Genomic DNA, 18,830 nt, shown 5'->3' with positions numbered 1-18,830 from the left:
GAACTAGTGTTGTAAAAGATTAGACCAGTAATAGTACCGTAGTGTCTGAATATCCCATTACTGGGCTAAGGCCTCCTCTCCTGTTGAAACATTTGGAGCTTCCACTGGTCCTCCAATATGGGTTGCTGGATTACATTAGCAGCCTGTTAATTTCCCACTGCTGTTTGGAGCATATTCCACCACGTTGCTCCAGTGCGGGTTGGTGGAATACACATGTGGCAGATTTTTGTTGAAATTAGACACATGCAGGTTTCCTCACGATGTTTTAATTCACCGCCGAGCACGAGATGAATTATAAACACAAATTAAGCACATGAAAATTCAGTGGCGCCTGCCTGGGTTTGAACCCGAAATCATCGGTTAAGATGCACGCATTCTAACCACTGCGCCATGTCGGCTCGGTTGCTGGATATATTCGTTAAATATTTATCTCAATATGCAGATTTTTCGGAATGTTTTTATTAAAAGCCGAGCATTAGGTGAATTGAAAGCATTTAAGGTAAGACATGAAAATTCTGCGGCACTGACCTGGGCTTCCGCTCGTTTTTATATTGTAACTCACCAAAATAGTTTCCAAACATAAAAATACTTATTAATTTGATATTTTTATATATCAATCGTTTGACACATCTCACTGAAGACTCTGTTTACAAAATAAACTAAATATAGCGAGGATTACACAATACGATATAAAGTCGGTGGCCTCTTGTTCGATAATAACCATAGAACAGAGTACCTTGGAAATGACATTAATTTTCGAATAATTATTTAATAATTATTTTTGCCGAGATGGCCCAGTGGTTAGAACGCGTGCATCTTAACCGATGATTTCGGGTTCAAACCCAGGCAGGCGCCACTGAATTTTCATGTGCTTAATTTGTGTTTATAATTCATCTCGTGCTCGGCGGTGAAGGAAAACATCGTGAGGAAACCTGCATGTGTGTAATTTCAACGAAATTCTGCCACATGTGTATTCCACCAACCCGCATTGGAGCAGCGTGATGGAATATGCTCCATACCTTCTCCTCAACGGGAGAGGAGGCCTTAGCCCAGCAGTGGGAAATTTACAGGCTGATTATGTTATGTTTATTTTTGCTCTACTCGAAGTCAAAGTCAAAGTCAAAACTATTTATGGAATTCGATATGGAAGTGATTACACTTTTTACTTATTGATAGATAGATTATAGATTGATACTGGCAACAGGAAGGATTTTTCGCACAGAGGATTGCATTTGCCTTACAATGGAAAATGCTGCTAGTATTCTTGCCAACATTCTAGTTTTTCAACGGTCATGATTTGTAAAGCAGTTGCTTTATTTCGATTTTTATATATATTTTTATTCAGTGTAAATAATTCTTATGAAAAAAAAAATGATTATAATTATAGTAATGTAATATAAGCTTAATCATTCAACGATAACAGTGATCTAACTGACCGGCGTTGTTGCTGATTAATTTATTGAAACTGTCAGAACTTGACCGATGCTTTTTTTTTATCACACGTTGAATGTAATCGAGGGTATGGGTCAGTTAATAAAATACAAGAGCATACATTGCGTACATGCCATTTCAATATTAAGTTTATTGTCTATGACGATAAAGTAAGGATGATTATTCAGATATTACTCGATGCAAGTGCGTTGACCTGTACCGTAATTAGTAAGATACGTTAATGAGACCACGCTTATGTGTGTATTTTTCTAAATATATTAAGGTAAACGTTGAAGTTCATTATGACGAAATCCTTAGCGATTTTATTTGTTTTGCGACGTAATACCAACATTGACATCGCAAAGTGATGACGTATTCCTAACCTATTTTGGCTATGGTGGTCAGATTTTTTTGGAATGTACACTACCACCCAAGTGTACACCGCTCATTATATATTTTACTGCCAAACTTTATAATGATTTGTTCTGCAATGAGCCAGTGTAACTACAGGCACAAAGTAACATCTTAGTTCCCTAGTGGCGTTTTAGTGATGTAATATATATGGTTATTATTTCTTACAGGGTCCGTTGTCTATGGGCGGTGGTGACCATTTACCATTAGGTAATACATTAGCAGATGTGTCTATCCGCCTAATCAGTTAAATTCCAATCTAAATTGTCGGGCCGATTTAAAAAGGCTACTAATCAAAGTATAAAATACGCTTTCTATGTTATGAAAAAGAGTTCAGGATGTGTTTGACCGACAATTAACATCTAATTGAGCTACGAATCTGATATTTACAACTTCCTGTAAATAAAAAATGATTTACATTTCATACGATATAGAGGCAGTCGAATTGAGAGCGCACACTTTCAAAATTCATAATATTAAGGAAGTGTTACTTATAATTGCCACTAAATTTAATTTAATTTCTATTTATTTACGTTTTCCTTTAAAGTTAAACTTTTTTGTTTAACACTCTAATCCATTTAGAAAGTCTTATACGAATACATTTTTGGTAAAATTTCGTAGTTAATATATAGAACAATATTTAATTTTAAAATCATATGAAGATGATGATTTCGTCCTGATCGATTTCGGCCACGGCGGCAATGTGTGTGTGTGTGTGCGCGCGAACACAGGTGCACTCTATTCTTTTATTTTCGTAATCTAATGTGATGGCAAATCCGACACGATCGGAGAGAGTTCAGGCGCAGACCAACAGCTCTACGTGCTTTCCGAGGCTCGGAACTTCCAAACTCCGGGCTGTTAATTTTTACCCAGTAAATTTTCAATCGGAACGACTTGGAGTTTGAACCCAGGGTCTCGGGGTCGCGGCCTCAATCTAGCCACTAGAGCAACGACGCAGTCGATTCTAAAATTATATAAAATATCTACCGCGTTACAAGTCGCTTCAAATAATTTAAGATTAATTTATCAGAGTAGGAAAAACTCAAGAATTCAATCGAAAAGATCCAGCTTCTTTGTTTCATATATACACCAGATCAAATAGGTCACCTGAAGGTCAGTCACCTCTGCTCATAGACATTGGCACTTTTGAAAATTATATTCCTTACAGGGCTAATGTGCCGTCAAACGAGTCTAAAATGCTATGTCCCTACCACTTCTAATTATACTCAACTCGGTTTAAACGGAAACATTACAATTATTATTGATGTTTGGTAGAGCAACCGAGCAGTAATCAGACGAGTTCGCACCAGCTCTTTCCACTGTTAAACTTAAGGAGTCTGTAAATATTTAATATACCGTTTATTTTTTTATATACTGTTGCTTTAGGATAAGTAATTATAAATCCTAAAAGAAACTGTTGTCGTAACAATTACTTGTATGAACAACTCTAAGAACATTATTGAATCAAGTGCACGAATTCTATAAGACGTTACATAATTATTGCTTGCATATATTAAAAAAATATTTTATGTACGTTAAATGTATATTACATTTGTAGGGACTAACAATGTACAGACAAAATTACTGAGCCTAGTCAGTTGAAAATATCACAGGTTTGTTTTATAAAGTTAGAATCTGTTAAGAAAATATTTTGGATATTTAAACTGTAAGGATGTTAAATATGAGCACTAATTTTGTTTAAATTTAACGCGTATAAAGTCGGGACGGATTAATAAATATTGATTATTATCAATTACCTTAAAACTAAGATGTAATTATGATATCGTCGTACAAAATTGATCATGTATAATTTTTTTAAACATTAAGCTTTTAATATTGACCGGATTATTTACAAATTATAACGACACAACTTGAACCAGCTTATTAAATTAAAATTAAATAACCACTGCATTAAACATGATCCAAAATAATTTTATCGATGTTTACTGGAATTCAGTCAATAAATAATTATAAAATACGTATAATATAATTCGTGTAAATTATGTAGGTGGTGTTTGCGTACCTATATACATTTACGTGGCAATTTAAATTGTTAATATAACAATTTCTAATCAGTATTAATAGATAGATAGATAGTATAAGATCTTATTAAATAAAAAACTAGAGTCAAACTAATTGATACGAACGATTAAATAAATATTGAAACATTTATATGGATATTTAAAACAAAAATTATGTCTTGTTAAGTTTCCCACTGCTGGACAAAGTACCCCCTATATGAGGAGAAGGTTTCTTATTCTACCATATTGCTCCAATGCTGGTAACACACATGTAACAGTATTATTTGACAAGTGCATGTTTCCTCACGATATTTTCCTTCGCATTGTCAATTGGTTAAGATTTAAATGTTATAATATCTCGCCTTATTGCCTCCACCGGTGACGGCAGGGCTGGTTAGTTTTTTGCCCAGAGGAACGGAATTGCAATTCAACGGTGAAATTCTGCTAGCATTCTCGCCACCATTCCACGCAGTCAAGATTTATACAGTATCTATTTTTAATTCATATTTGTATATATTTAAGGACTTCATGTTAAATAATTATTCTTATGTAAATAAATGAAATTTCTACCATCTGGTTGTGCTCCATAGTAATATTTATATGACTAAATAACTTCAAGAGATAAAGTCTGTAAACTTAAAGATATTTTTTGATTAAAATAAAGGCGCGTATATAGTACAAATACTTAAGGTAGTTTCATAAATTTTCATAACAATACTGCGGTAAGTATTGCGCAAACCGAAGGCAACATTACTCGTGTATTCGGTTCTGTCAGCGGAGCTTAGTAACGAAACACCATTGTGGTGTGCTGATTGACGTACATTTACCGCTGCCAGTTGATTACTTGCTTGTATACAATTAATGTTTGTGTGTCATTAAATTTGGATGCAATAATAACAAAATGTGCCGGCTTCTTGCGTTTGAACAGCCATACGTTATGCTAAGAACTTTCTCGTTAATAATCAGCTACAGTTACATTACTAGGTTCGACCCGGGTCTGAGATGGGGTTCAGGTGATACCCTATGTCCTTTTCTGTGGCCCTACAAAATTTCATAATAATCGGTTGAGTTAAGACTTGAAAGCGTAACAAACTAACTTAATTTTACAAACAAAATTAATCAATAATCTTAATATTCATTAAATTAATACTTTTTAGATAAATACGCCTGGATTGACTGACTTAACAATTATTGAAAATAGGTACTAAATCGTTATGAATCTGGTTATTTAAACGAGCAACTACGCGAGTATCTTGCCGTTTTTTATCACTGGAGGCAGCTTTTCGAAACGGTGGTAGAGTCAAAATATTGACGATTCAAAGATGCTTTATTGTAAACTTTACTTGAATGTAATATATTCGATTTGATTTGATATACCTACGGGAACGGTAAGACTGATTTATCAATGCGCAGGATTTACACACTACACACTGCGCAGCTGACCAAGAGTTTACCTACTCTGATATCATAGGAAAATAATTCAGTTCTAAGTTCGCCAGGACGTGTCCAATTAAAGTTAACAAAATAAAGAACTTCAAACGTATATAAAAAATTATAAAGAACCTAGCATGTTAATGTAATAGAATTCTCAATGATTATAATTCAACGATTGCGATAAATAATACGTATTCAATACCAGACAATGTTTCTTTATGATCTACAAGGTTGAATAAATACATAAAATAAGCTCTTTTTAAACTAGCGATGCGGATGTCGACTTGTTCTAAGACAAGTGCAATTATTGTAAACGTATTCGTTAACAGTGTAGGTACAACCCATTTAAAATATTTTACCGTTTACAATGCCACCACCTAGATGTCCGAAAATCCACAACAGCGCGATTTTTAAGACATTTTCTGCCTCGCACAACCACTCTGTGGAACCAGCTTTCGCCGACGGTTTTTCCGAACCGATACGATTTGGGAACCTTCAAGAAAAGAGCGTACTCTTTCCTGAAAGGCCGGCAACGCACCTGCAAGCCCCCCGGTGTTGCAGATGTCCATGGGCGGTGGTAGTCACTTTCCATCAGGTGAGCCTCCTGCTCGTTTGCCACCTCTAACACAAACACCACTGAAATTTCATGTGCTTAATTTGTGTTTATAATTCATCTCGTGCTCGGTGTAGGAAAACATCGTGAGGAAACCTGCATCTAATTTCAATGAATTTTTGCCTCGTACATACATATGTATCCACTAAACCTCATTGGAGTGGCATAGGCTCCAAACCTTATCCTCAAAAAGGAGAGGAGGCCTTAGCTCAGTACAGTACTGGGACATTTACAGGCTGTTATACTGCTGTACTTATTTACTTTATTTATCAGTGTAAATTAAACAAAATTCACAGAATTACATATAAAAACTTTATATAAGGCAGATTGGTCTTACATTATTTATGTATAATATAATAATAATATATTGAACAACATCACTTACATTGCTCGGATGCCAATGTAAGTAGCTAAAGCACTTGTGTTATGGAAAATCAGAAGTAACGACGGTACCACAAACACCCAGACCCAAGACAACATAGAAAACTAATGAACTTTTTCTACATCGACTCGGCCGGGAATCGAACCCGGGACTTCGGAGTGACGTACCCATGAAAACCGGTGTACGCACTACTCGACCACGGAGGTCGTCGTATGTAAAAAGATAATTTACATATTGTAGTGTCAAATTCAATGGGCCGAGTTGAAGTTGACTTATAAAAAACAAAGAATTCCTTTTTATCATTTATTCATCTACAAAGGACTAAACGTCACGGGGCGCCAATTACGTAACAGGATAAAGGATTTTTTATGAATCCTTTTCATGAAATACTCATTTCTTAATATATATAAACATTGCTACTAACATTCCTTTGGAAATATTGAAACGTGTTTCAATAATAAAAAGGGATTATGTATGTGTACGAGGATATAAAATGTTATATAGATAGTCAATAACAAAACCATTTTATAATCACGTTTGCACTTTCTGTTAGCAGTTTCAATAAGATTTTCTAGAGTTTCTTAATCTTCGAAAACCACTAAAATGACGTAGACGTCTAAAGCTAAGGTTACTCTTGCATATACAATAAGATCTTTAGATTGAACTGTTTTTATAATAACTCTATATATATATATATATATATTGAAGTTGCATTTTTGGCTTATTTTGAAAGAATCTAAAAAACGTTATAACTCAAAAATGGTTCACTTTTGTACCATGCATATGGGGGTTAAAATTATCGCAAATAATCACCCCTATCACCTCCTAACGGGAATACGTCGAATTACCAATAACCCTGTATATATATATTAATATTCTTGTAATTATCGCTAATTAAGTTCGATATATTCAAAGATACAAATAATATATCTGACCACCTAAACATTTATATGTATGTTAATTTTTTGTTTAATTAGATTGTTATTTATATTTATTTACGAGAACATTGTGATGTTTCTAGGGTTCCGTAGCCAAATGGCAAAAAACGGAATGAGATCCCCAGTAACTTCTATAATAAAAGAAAGATAAAACTAAAAAAAATATGTGATGTATCTATAATATATTACCATGTAAACTTCCACCCAAAATTGGTTTGAACGAGATCTAGTCAATAGTTTTTTTTATTTCATAAATCGTAAACCGCAATTTACCTTTTCAATCAACTCAAATGTAAAAAAACATTTAATTACTTACATACAAATGAACCTTGTTACTTGCTGCTACGGAACAATTCATGGGCGAGTCCGACTCGCACTTGGCCGCTTTTTTTGTATTTATTTGTTTATACATATTTAGTAATAGTGTTTTAAATTAAAATAATATGATCCGTCATATCGTCTTAAGAAATAAAAAAATTATATATATTTTTTAATAACATAAACATTTTATTAGGGCAGGTGCATAACTGGATTGCAAAAGTCATTAGGTTTTGTTTTTCACCGCTTTACTAATAAAATACAATAATAATTGCGACCAAAGAGCATTCAGATTAGCAATGACTTAGTCCGACTTTGATCAAAGTTTCAGAACGTGCATCTGTACTAATAGCTAACAAACAATAATTTTATTAAACTTTATTATTACGAGTATTTTCTAAAGTTAATAAAAATCCATTTTAATAAACTATACATTCACGGTTAACATATCGACAAAACAGAATAAAAATTAACATAATAGTATTAGCATTTTAAGAAATATTCCGCATAAACAAAAGTGTTTACCATAAAAAAAGGAGGTAAACCAAAGATGGAGATGTTATCTTACTAATTACGTATCTCGGCGCCTGCAACAGAAGTCGGCTGTCTCTATTTTCTGAACACAAATGGACAAAATGAATTCTCGTTCGTAATTGAATCATCAAGTAAACACGAAGAGTCTTTTTAGATTATCTGTGTCGATTGCATATGCTATGCATTTTATTGTATCTGTGGTGAGCGTCCACAGATAAAATCCATGCGCTAACTATATTGTGTTTAATCTATTTAAATTGATAGATATTTTAACGTTTTACTTGAGTATAAACGTTCTGTATTGGAATTTTAATAAAATGTTTTTTTCTCTTTTTGACATCATTAATAGAAATTCGAAAGAAGGAGACAGCATTGTTTAACCAATCGTATAGATAATAAATTGATGAATAACAAAATTATCGCATGAATAATGAATACGCTATAAATATGTATATTAAAATTTTTGCATGAGATTATTAGGATTTTGTTATCGTATAAATTAAGTTTATAATTATAAAGTTAGTTAGTGTTAGATGTATATTGCCTTTTAGCACGCGAAGTGGTGATAAATTGAGGAGTGGACCAAGGAGTCGAATAAGTTTTTACACTATGAATTTTTTTTAAATGTTATTTGAATTAACACGATTGTGAAATATTACTAAGCTATTTTTTATTAATTAGTTCACGTAACGAAACATTAATTTAATCGTAGTGAAAAATAAATGTAGCTTTAGCTCAAGATCTTGTAAGTTTTTAAAATAATATTACGTCATATGCATTAAAAAAAAATTTAGTGCAAAACTATATATAGAATGAAACCTCTTTCGAGGTCACTAACACAACAGGTATTTCTTATAAAAGCCGGGCTTTTAAACTATAGCGTTTAGCAGACATTGTAATATTGAATGAGAATACTTATGAGACTCGGTAAACGCTCATTACGTCCTGAATTAAGGCTCGTGTCTCACTGGCATGCATACAACGCACGATAAATATTTGACGTTAAAATAATTTTACATAATAAAGAATAATTTTAATTAAGGCATATTAACATAACTATGCACATAGTTATGTTAATTATAAGATAAATAATAATTCAATCCGTACTTTAGTTTCAAATACTGCAATAACATATCAATATATTTGGTGGTACGGTTTTATTTAGGTTTTATTTAGTTATTCCTGCTTAGTATTGTTGTATTCCGCTTGGGCGAGTGAGCCAGTCTGACTATACGTACAAGGGACACACATTTTAGGTCCCATGTTTGTTGGCGCATTGGTGATGTAGGAAACAGTCAATTGTTTTTAAGGCAGTGGTGAATACTTATCATCAGGTGTTCTATTTGCCCGCCAATTTTATTCTAGAGGCATAATATAAATATTTATAATATTAATAAGAAATATAAATGTATACGAATACATTACTTATTAATAATAAATGTATTTGATTCAGTTATTTCCGGTTATTTCCAGTTCAATCCACATTTCGCTTACAGATTCACATTTAGCGATATTAACGTGATAATAGAGGTATTAAAAGATACTATACAACGAATAAATTCGTTTTAATATCGTTATAATTACAGACTTACAGTCGTTATCAGACATACAATCAAGCTGGAGTTTATCCACACACATATCAGATTAACTCGTTATATATAATTTAAAAAAAAAATGAATATCAAAATTTCAATTGTATGTTTGCAAATATGTAAAATTTTCATATCTCAATGACCTAAACGCCATTTATAAATATAATTATAGTATAAGTTATATTTGAAAGATATTATGTACAAACATGATTCTATCTTTATTTCATTTCTATTCGAAATAATTTAAATTTGGAACGTATTCTGGATTTATGTTTTAATGATATAATGATTATAATGCGCTCGTTTGAATCAACTCAATTAAAATAATGATTGTTGCAAAAATATTTCCTTATTTTTTTTTAAATACATAAGTCATTTGTCAAATACTTTAGTATTTTATCTATTTTTAAATCTTCAACTTGCGAATAACTTAAAAAATATTTACTCTAAGCTCTTCACGAGCGTATTAATGTAACTAAATATGTAAGGTTACCGAGTAGCATATATCTTTGGCTCAGCGTTGAAAGCAAGAGCCTCTTTAGTGAAGAGGGATACGACAGGGTTACCAGACGAAATAATTTCGAAATATTGATTTTGGTTCATTGATTTTAATGATTAAATTATTGCGATATGCTTATACAATGATAACATGCATGAACGCGTTGTATGAAATTATTTTTGAGTTGTTTAAATTTTCTAAAACAAATATTTATATCGTTTTAGTGTAGTCGTGTATTTTGAAGTGTTTTTTACTCTGTGTTATGATTACATATTTGATATTATTTTACATAATATTTACATATACAGTGATTGAGACTGCATAAGTAACAGAATTTCTAATTTATTATAAAATTGAAATTGTGTATAATGTCAACGATATGGCTACGCGTCCACATAATGTTAGCTGAAAACTAACAAAGATAAAACAAATATATTTCTAGGCTCGTATCCTGGCCTGTATTCTTGGAAGCAACGGTAATTCAATGAAGTACACCATTAGGCACAACGGTCATAGTATCTTAATTCCCGAAGTTAGTAATGCATCGGCTATGTAAGGAATGTTAAAAAATAATTATGGCGCCAATGTCTATGGGCAGAGGTGAACACTAACCAGGTATCCCATTTGCCCGTCAGCCCGCTTATGCAATAAAAAAAAAAACAAATCAAACACAACGGAATATTCTAAGCACTTATTTCAGAAAAAAAAACAATCAATTTTGATAATGTTTAACGCAACACGGGTTTGGGGTTGCTCAAAAAAACTGGGTTTGCTTAAAAATATTTAATGTTGAAGAATATATTTTTTAGTTTTCGATAATGCGTGACAGCCCTTAAGCTTTATACAATGTACATAATATTATATGTAGCAGGATATGATGTCGCTGAAGTATATACGATTGAGTGAGGTTCAACGTAATGGGGTATGACGTCATCTTAGCGGAAGTGCTGTAGGCCATGTTGAGGATGAGCTTTTAATATGACGTACAGGTTAGAGGTACGAAATTTTAATTATGATTTAAATGAGCAAGTGAAGTTGTTATTTGTAGTTTTTACTATACTAAACTTAATGTAGCATAACTATTTACATTACAAGACAATAATGTAAATTTGTTATTTCAATTATTTTATTCTAAATATTAAAGCATCATTTAAAAAAACAACGTCGTGGGATGTCAATTTGACAACTCTAATATTATTTTAATTAAAAAAAAAAGATAAGTGTAGTCTACTTCTACTATTTATTAATAAGTTATATACCTATATATTACATCTTCACTAATATATAATGCATTTATTCATTAGTATGTTGAATGCGCTAATCTTAGAAGTCAGATACAAGTCCCATTTGTTTTTTGAGAGTTCTATTTCATTAAACTTTTAGCAGTTATTTAAGGCAAAAAACGCAATAGAACGAAATACACGAAAGAGTCCCGAATCGAGGATCGATTTGGCTCTTTGATGTGTCTGCTGACTGCTTTATCTGTCACCCGTGTCCCCGGTCGACCACTCAAACTGCGAGTATAAGACAATTAAAGAGCTAGTATTTCCGCATAGATCAAAACTATCGGCTGATTATTAACAGCAGTGCGATTCTTTACGAATTCACTTAGTATCTCATTTTGGTACGTGTATTCTATAAATTTTATAATATTACATTCTAACATTTCACGCTCGGGTTCTGCGGTGAGTTTCGAGTTTCTTCTTACAAAACACCACTACACCATTGTTATTATCAAAGAGCTGGAAGCATTGGATGATTGCGTATTTTAATTCATTTACCCTTATACAGTCAATATTAATTTCTAATATTTCACGATCGTGTACTGTGGTGATCTTTGAGTTTCTTATTTTACAGAACAGCTTTAAAAAACTGTCTTTATTTTGTGATACATTGAGCCAGAGTAGCAACGGGCACAAGGCACATAACATTTTAAATAAAAAAAAATCAATATTATATGTAATGGGAAATAAATAACTGTCATATTGGATAGATGGATGGATTGGATTTTATTATGTCACAACATGATCATTGGTGTTAAATAAATAAACGACAATCATTGACTTTGAATAAAAACAATTCGAAGTAACTCCAAATACTTAGTTGTTACACAAGGCATGTCAAAAAAGAAATAAATTGACGCGACTTGACGAAAATATTGACTATGGAAGCGCTCGCATTCCCGTTTGCAATTCCTCAAGCCAAAGTAGATCATAACTCAAAACTTTGCGGTTCAAATTAGCTTGTAATTATTTATAGTATAGCTGTATTTACTAAATTAGCTCATATTTTGTAAGTCATTATGTTCAATTTGGCGTGTGGTAATATTGATTTATGATGTTTTGAATAACGAATATTCGCTTCCTTCCCGTTCCCAGGGATGTATTTAGACGTACTAAATATATTTTGGCCGCAAACAAACGATTCATGATGAGCTCTTTCTCGTAGTTTGGAGATTTTATTTATTTTTGCGTCAGTGATAAATAGATATCCACAAATTTTAAAACACATATTATTATGATTGATATGCAAACATAAATACCTAAATTAGAGTCAATTAAAACGATTTCACGAATTAAAGGTGAAACGAAAAGTTTTTGCTTAATTTAAAGGTTATTTTCTTAATATAGAACTTTAATATAAGTACGTATTCTTTAGAATTTAATGCATTATATGTAATATGGAGTGAATCACTTAATGTGGAGTGATTAATCATAAAATTATTACCATATTTTAATTGCAATGACATTCAAATTAACTTTGTTAGATACATACCTATTAAAAATGATTTAAAACATTACAAATGGTATTATAAAAGAATGAACTGTCATCATCTTCCGTTAATGAATATTATTTATTATCTGTACTCGTTCTTTATCTAATGTTCAGATAAATAACTCAATCTTTATAATGTTTGCAATAATAACCACAAATGCATTCACGCCAGTCAGATTACTGAGCCATTTATTGTTACAACCATATTATAACATGTCAGTTTTGGTTCCTATGAAGTGGTCGAATGCCTCATTAAAATGTGTAATGTAATCGAAAATAGTTCTTATATATAAAAACATAAAGATTATAATAGCTTCGCTAAAGATCGTGGAATCTTGAGGTCTCATTTAACGAAGATTATAGTATTATTTAATTTACTTTCATTTATGTTTACTTAAGTAAGTATAAATGCATAAAAAAATTATATGTAGCAAAAAGTTTTTAATATACCCTTTATATTTATAGTCTGTGTTAACCTTAAAAATAATGTTGAATAAAGTTAACAAAAAAATTGATCATTATCTTTATTATATCTGTGGTAAAACAATTTCGCGGGAAATGAGATTGTCGTTATTTTATCGAAAAATCTAAACGAACTAGCTTCTGTTTCCAAAGTCAATGTTTGCTTAGTAATCTAAAGTAAAATATTTTATGATAACATCATGACGTTACGGCTAACACGGAAAGAATATCTCATAGCAAGCGTTAATCTTAACATACCGGGACATGACGAGAATATCTCAGATTTCATATTTAGAATTTAATGGATTTTTAAATTGAAATGTTATTGGAAATTGTTTTTATGATTTATATGTACTTATTGGAATTAACTCACTCTCAATACGAAGTTCTTTGATCTAAGATAGATATAGATGTAATTGTAATGTAATATATGTTGGACATTGGAAGTTCAATGATTATTATAACGGCAATCAAATGATCTCTAATATTTCTCTTTTTTTGTTGTGATTATCATATAAAATTGCCCTACTCTCGATGTTTGATTTAATTTCGACTTGTAATTTCCGTTAATCAAATTTTGTAATTATGATTTGCTAGAATGCGGAAAAGCAGGCATTGTCATTACTTTCGGCAAACTTGGACAACGCCTTCGTCGTGAGCGTGACCATCTCGCTTGAAAGTTCAGGCAGTATATTTCAGAGACTAGGTGATAGCAAGACGTGCTTCGAAGGACTTTTCTTATTTCAATAATCCAATAAGTAATTTTGTTAACCAATATTGAGTTTAGAATTTGTAATTAATTTAATATTATTCTTGTACTGACGATGTTTGAGGAATCTGTACGCGCGCAAAAATATAAAAGACAGCTATCAGGTGATAGGAATAGATAGAAATTCTTATCACTTGGTCGCTGCCGACTGACCCTGACGCGACCTAAGATAAATAATAATTAAAGACTTTCCAAGAGTAGTATTTCCTGATAGTCAAGGAGATTATAACAGGAGTATTGTAGTTTGTTTTCATAGCTAATAAATTTAAAAGAAAATAAGCCTATATAAAATCAAAGTTACTGAACACATCTTCAAGCTTAGTCGTTTTTAATGATAAAATAGCTTGTTTAGAGACTAGATTGTCAGTCATTTATTTATCTTATCAAGTAAGTAATACTATAAAGGTTAAACGCATAAAAAATCTAGATAAGTGCCTCACTAAATGTTCCATAAGTTAAAATATACTTCAAAAAACTGGCAATCGAGTGTGTTCTCGCCGCCATATTATGGAAGTGCTCGAGATTAAACCGGAGCTAAGCTAACGAGTTAACTAAAACCGCGTAAGGTTTAGAGAGGCCGCCCAAGGAAAGTGCGCCGCCGGGCCGTCGCAGCCGCGCGGGCGATCGTCCGCAGCGCACGTTACAAGAAGCGTCGCCTGACAACGAGCGCGTGACGTCACGTGCTGTAGACCTTCTAACTAGAGCTAGTGATCTAAGGACAGTAGTGGCATCACACTAAAGAATACACTTCCATTAAGTCGACTGCCACGCTTGTATATATACCAAGCTACGTTGAAAACTTCAATAGCGCGATTCAGCAATTTTACTTTTTTTTCTTATAAGTTTAAATATTTTTGCATTTATTCACATATTTTTTTATTTTAAGTTATTATAATAATAATACATATATTTTACAATGATATTGAAGTAATTTTAATTCATTTTACTTTAAATATATTTTTTTGAGTATTTTAGATAAAGTAGAGCGCCATCTAGTGAAAATATTCGAAACGTATTCGTGCGCCAGTATCTTAAAGTGCCAAACATGGTTATTAGATTTTAACCATTACACTAATAATTGAATTTAATTGTTTTGTAACAACATTGACTAGCGTCAAATTTGAACTTATGCTATTGTTGACTTTGTCATTAAAATTACATAATTTTTATATTACACTTTCTTTGTTTCAGAACATCTAACAATGAACGAAATGAGAGCCCTGGTACTGACGGTAGTGTTTCGCCGGAACCACCCGATCGACCTCCCGGAAAGGTGCGACAGGTTCATCCGGAGCAGAAAACACAAGTACTAGCTTATGATTCGTCTTATCGCAAGAAAAACAAGCCGAAGTCGCTCCCTCTAGAAGACAACCAAATGTACAATCACTTGGCGAACGCAAATGTCGCTATGTCGCCGATGTACCCGTTAACCCCTAACATTTGCGTTGAAGGAGGGAAGATTGAGTTCATAAAATCACCACCAGGTAGTGCTAGGAACAGTTTGGCGCTAGCGTCTCCACCTCAAACGCCGTTACTAGCGCGACGCGGTTCGCGGGAAAAACACGAACGAGCGTGTAGCGACGAACCGGAGAAATTCGACGGTGACAAGGTAGGTGGCGCTGTTAAGTAAATAAATTTTCTGTATCTTCATATCTACATATTGGATGGACAATGAAGAGTAAGGTCGATTTTGTTTCTATTTATAGTAAAATCCAATTTTTAAAGATTAATGCATTTATATTAACACTTTTTTGTAGTATATCTTTATTTTTATCATTCGAATAATAATAACGCTATTTTATATGTAAGTATATATATATATTATTTAAAAAAAAATTAAAAATGAAAATACTTAATTCACTTAATAATATCATAATTTATAAAAAAACTTATGTATGTATGTACCATTCGGGAAAATAACAGAATTTTCATAACAGTAACATTAAAGATATTCAATTGCGTATTTTTTAAATAAAAAAAGTAATTTCAAATTTGTTGTTCTAATTAGATCCGTTATTACAAAAAAGTTTTCTGAATAGAAGCTTGATATAACTTTCGCTAATAAACCAAGTTTCAAAAATCAGTAAACTGAAGGGTCGCATTTCAATAAAATACGACTTGTATAAAACATTTCATCCCTTGTCAAAAATATTTCAAACTCTACCAATTTGTTACTATAGAAGACGCCAAGACCTTTCTTTTGCATAATGTGACATTTCCAGACAGACATTATTATATTTTGATCGATCAATACCGAAACAAAATAACTTGACACCCAGTGTAGACTATCGGTCAGTCTATCTATCTAGTAATTCGTTGAAAGGAGATGGTTTAGGTAATTTAAAAATTAGATTATAGTAACAGTTACAGGCTTCCTATTGTTTGGAAAACGTATAGTCATTTAAAAAAAGAGTTTCATAAGCTATACAGCATATGAACCGTTGGTAGAATCTTGCTAATTACTTGGTGGGCTTACTGCAAGCCCGCCTAGATACCATATATCATGTTATATATTACCGACAAATAGCAAAACTTAGTATTATTGTGTTCCGATTTAGGTAAGTGGACCATGCTACAAGCACTAGGGACATAACATCTTAGCTCCCAAGAATGGTATAACAAATAATATATTTTTCATAAATGATTATTACAAACATCAAGTCAATGACTTTTTGTCTCAACTAGGCTATATGAAATGAAAAGTGTTTTTCGATTCAATTAGAATCAGTTACTTTTAGCTTTGGACTTCATATAGTTACTGTAATCGAGTAAGATTCTTCATATTTTCTTTGCTTATCCGAATTATGTTTAGGTAAGTAACGTAGCGTTTTCAGTTTCAACTGACTTTAAAGTATCTAAAGAACATAATATATTTTGTATCAGAACAAAACTTCATTATATCCTCAAAACATCCCTAAAGCCTAAACGACACTTCTATCAATAAATAAATCCCTCTTCACGAAGTAATCTCTGAGACAATCTTACAAAGACAGCCATCATAGAAGCTTTCAAAAACAATTTGGGTGCGACTAAATACGCATTAAGGTGCATCAGACCAATTATATCCAACCCTCCTCCAGATCAGAGAATGGAAAAGTATATAATGTTACATTTATAATATCATATGACTGAAAAAGATGAGAATGTCGGAATGTATGTATAATGATTTATTATTTTTTTAATATTGTGTAGATTTATTGGAGTATCGGATTATGTGAGATCTTATAATTTTCAATGTATATAGTTTTGAAAATTCATTGTTGTTATAATTATTTGATAATCTATGTATAAGAAATTGAGCTGCCCGTCTCGACTTGGTCCAGCTGAAATAAGAATTTAATTGAATCCAGATTTAAATTCCAGAATTTAAATCAGTCCAGAAGATTTAAAGATAGGTAAAGACAAAACAGTTCAGCAGTGTTATTCTGTAAGAACTCGCTTTGTATCTCTCTCATAAAAGTACGCCGACCTACGGCGTTACGCAATTTTTATGCGTTTATCATTTAAATGTTATAAATATACATTTCACTAATGTGTTCTGTAACGAGTGTCATGTTTAAACTATCTGAATAGCTCTACAGTGCCTTTTTCTCTGCTGATGTTCTTTTTTGTGTATCGTTGCTATTGATGAGATTATCAACAAAATAAAATTGGTAGCATAACGTTATTTACTATCATTTATGCTCTGTTTAAACACTTTTAGAGTTCTACCGACGTATCAACTACCGAAGTTCCAAGCTTGATAAGTAAGTTCACATATATTTTCCTAAAAATATTCAGTAATGATTATGGTCGATCCGACCAATTGGTGAAAACTAGTATATTATAACGTATATAATATAATCGCATAAACGAAAACACGTATTATGAAAATTTCTAGAGCTATTTAATGCATTAGGTCTTAGAATGGTCTCATTTAAATGAATGCAAATCACGGTTTCAAAGGCGTCCAGATGAAATGCAAAGGAGATAGGGCGTAAGTGAATTAATGACCCTAAAACTAAATTAGTCTCGAAGGGAAATGCCTAATGAAATTCTATAAAGCATTTCCATTGTCAGTTACATTTTATAAGGGAAAGAAGGTTTATTCGTTGTCTATCAAACGCAGATATAGCTTTACGGAATTCTGATATAACGCTGTTAATTATGGACACTTTGCATAATATTACTTTGCGAAATCTTGCCGCTACGCAAATACCGCTGCATCGCTAGAAATGTTTTAATTAAAATCAATTTTACATCCGTCGAAGATATTATAGAAATTTTATGAAAGATGCTTATAAAATTGTCGCTATTTGCTCGGAGACCTTAGTTTAAAAACCCACAACTATCAAAGGATCAGTAAGCTATGCAAATTGCTTTCCAATATTGCTGTCTAGAACACGTTATGGAGCATAATTCTGATATTAATATTAATGGTAAGGCTACAGTTTGTTGGACGTGATTTGACTTTTAGTTCGCTTGGTTAGCGTGTGCTGTATATCATATGTCTTTCATATGGTTTTTACTATATATTTGTTATAACTTGCTTATTACTAAGTTTTTTTTTGTCAATTGACATCCCTTCTTAACCAATCATACTTTTGATAGGGCTTTGTGTAAACTCGCCCGGGTGGGTAGCACCTATTGATCAATTATTTTACCCTAACCA

At 32.1% G+C, this 18,830-nt stretch overlaps 1 protein-coding gene across 5 annotated transcripts in view; it reads left to right on the top strand.

Annotated features, from left to right (window-relative positions):
• The window catches only part of LOC113404794 (uncharacterized), a 403,674-nt gene that overhangs the window by 122,509 nt on the left and 262,335 nt on the right, over positions 1–18,830 (top strand). For all 5 annotated transcript variants that reach the window (XM_064215520.1, XM_026645830.2, XM_026645828.2 and 2 more), the window contains exon 2: positions 15,371–15,788. In XM_064215520.1, coding sequence (XP_064071590.1) covers positions 15,371–15,788 — 418 coding nt within the window. The remainder of the gene's footprint in view (positions 1–15,370; positions 15,789–18,830) is intronic.

This window comes from Vanessa tameamea, chromosome 8 (assembly GCF_037043105.1).
Source record: "Vanessa tameamea isolate UH-Manoa-2023 chromosome 8, ilVanTame1 primary haplotype, whole genome shotgun sequence".
Taxonomy (NCBI): Eukaryota; Metazoa; Arthropoda; class Insecta; order Lepidoptera; family Nymphalidae; genus Vanessa; species Vanessa tameamea.
Note: the sequence above shows the minus strand (reverse complement) of the source record. Positions and strands in the feature narration are given on the sequence as shown.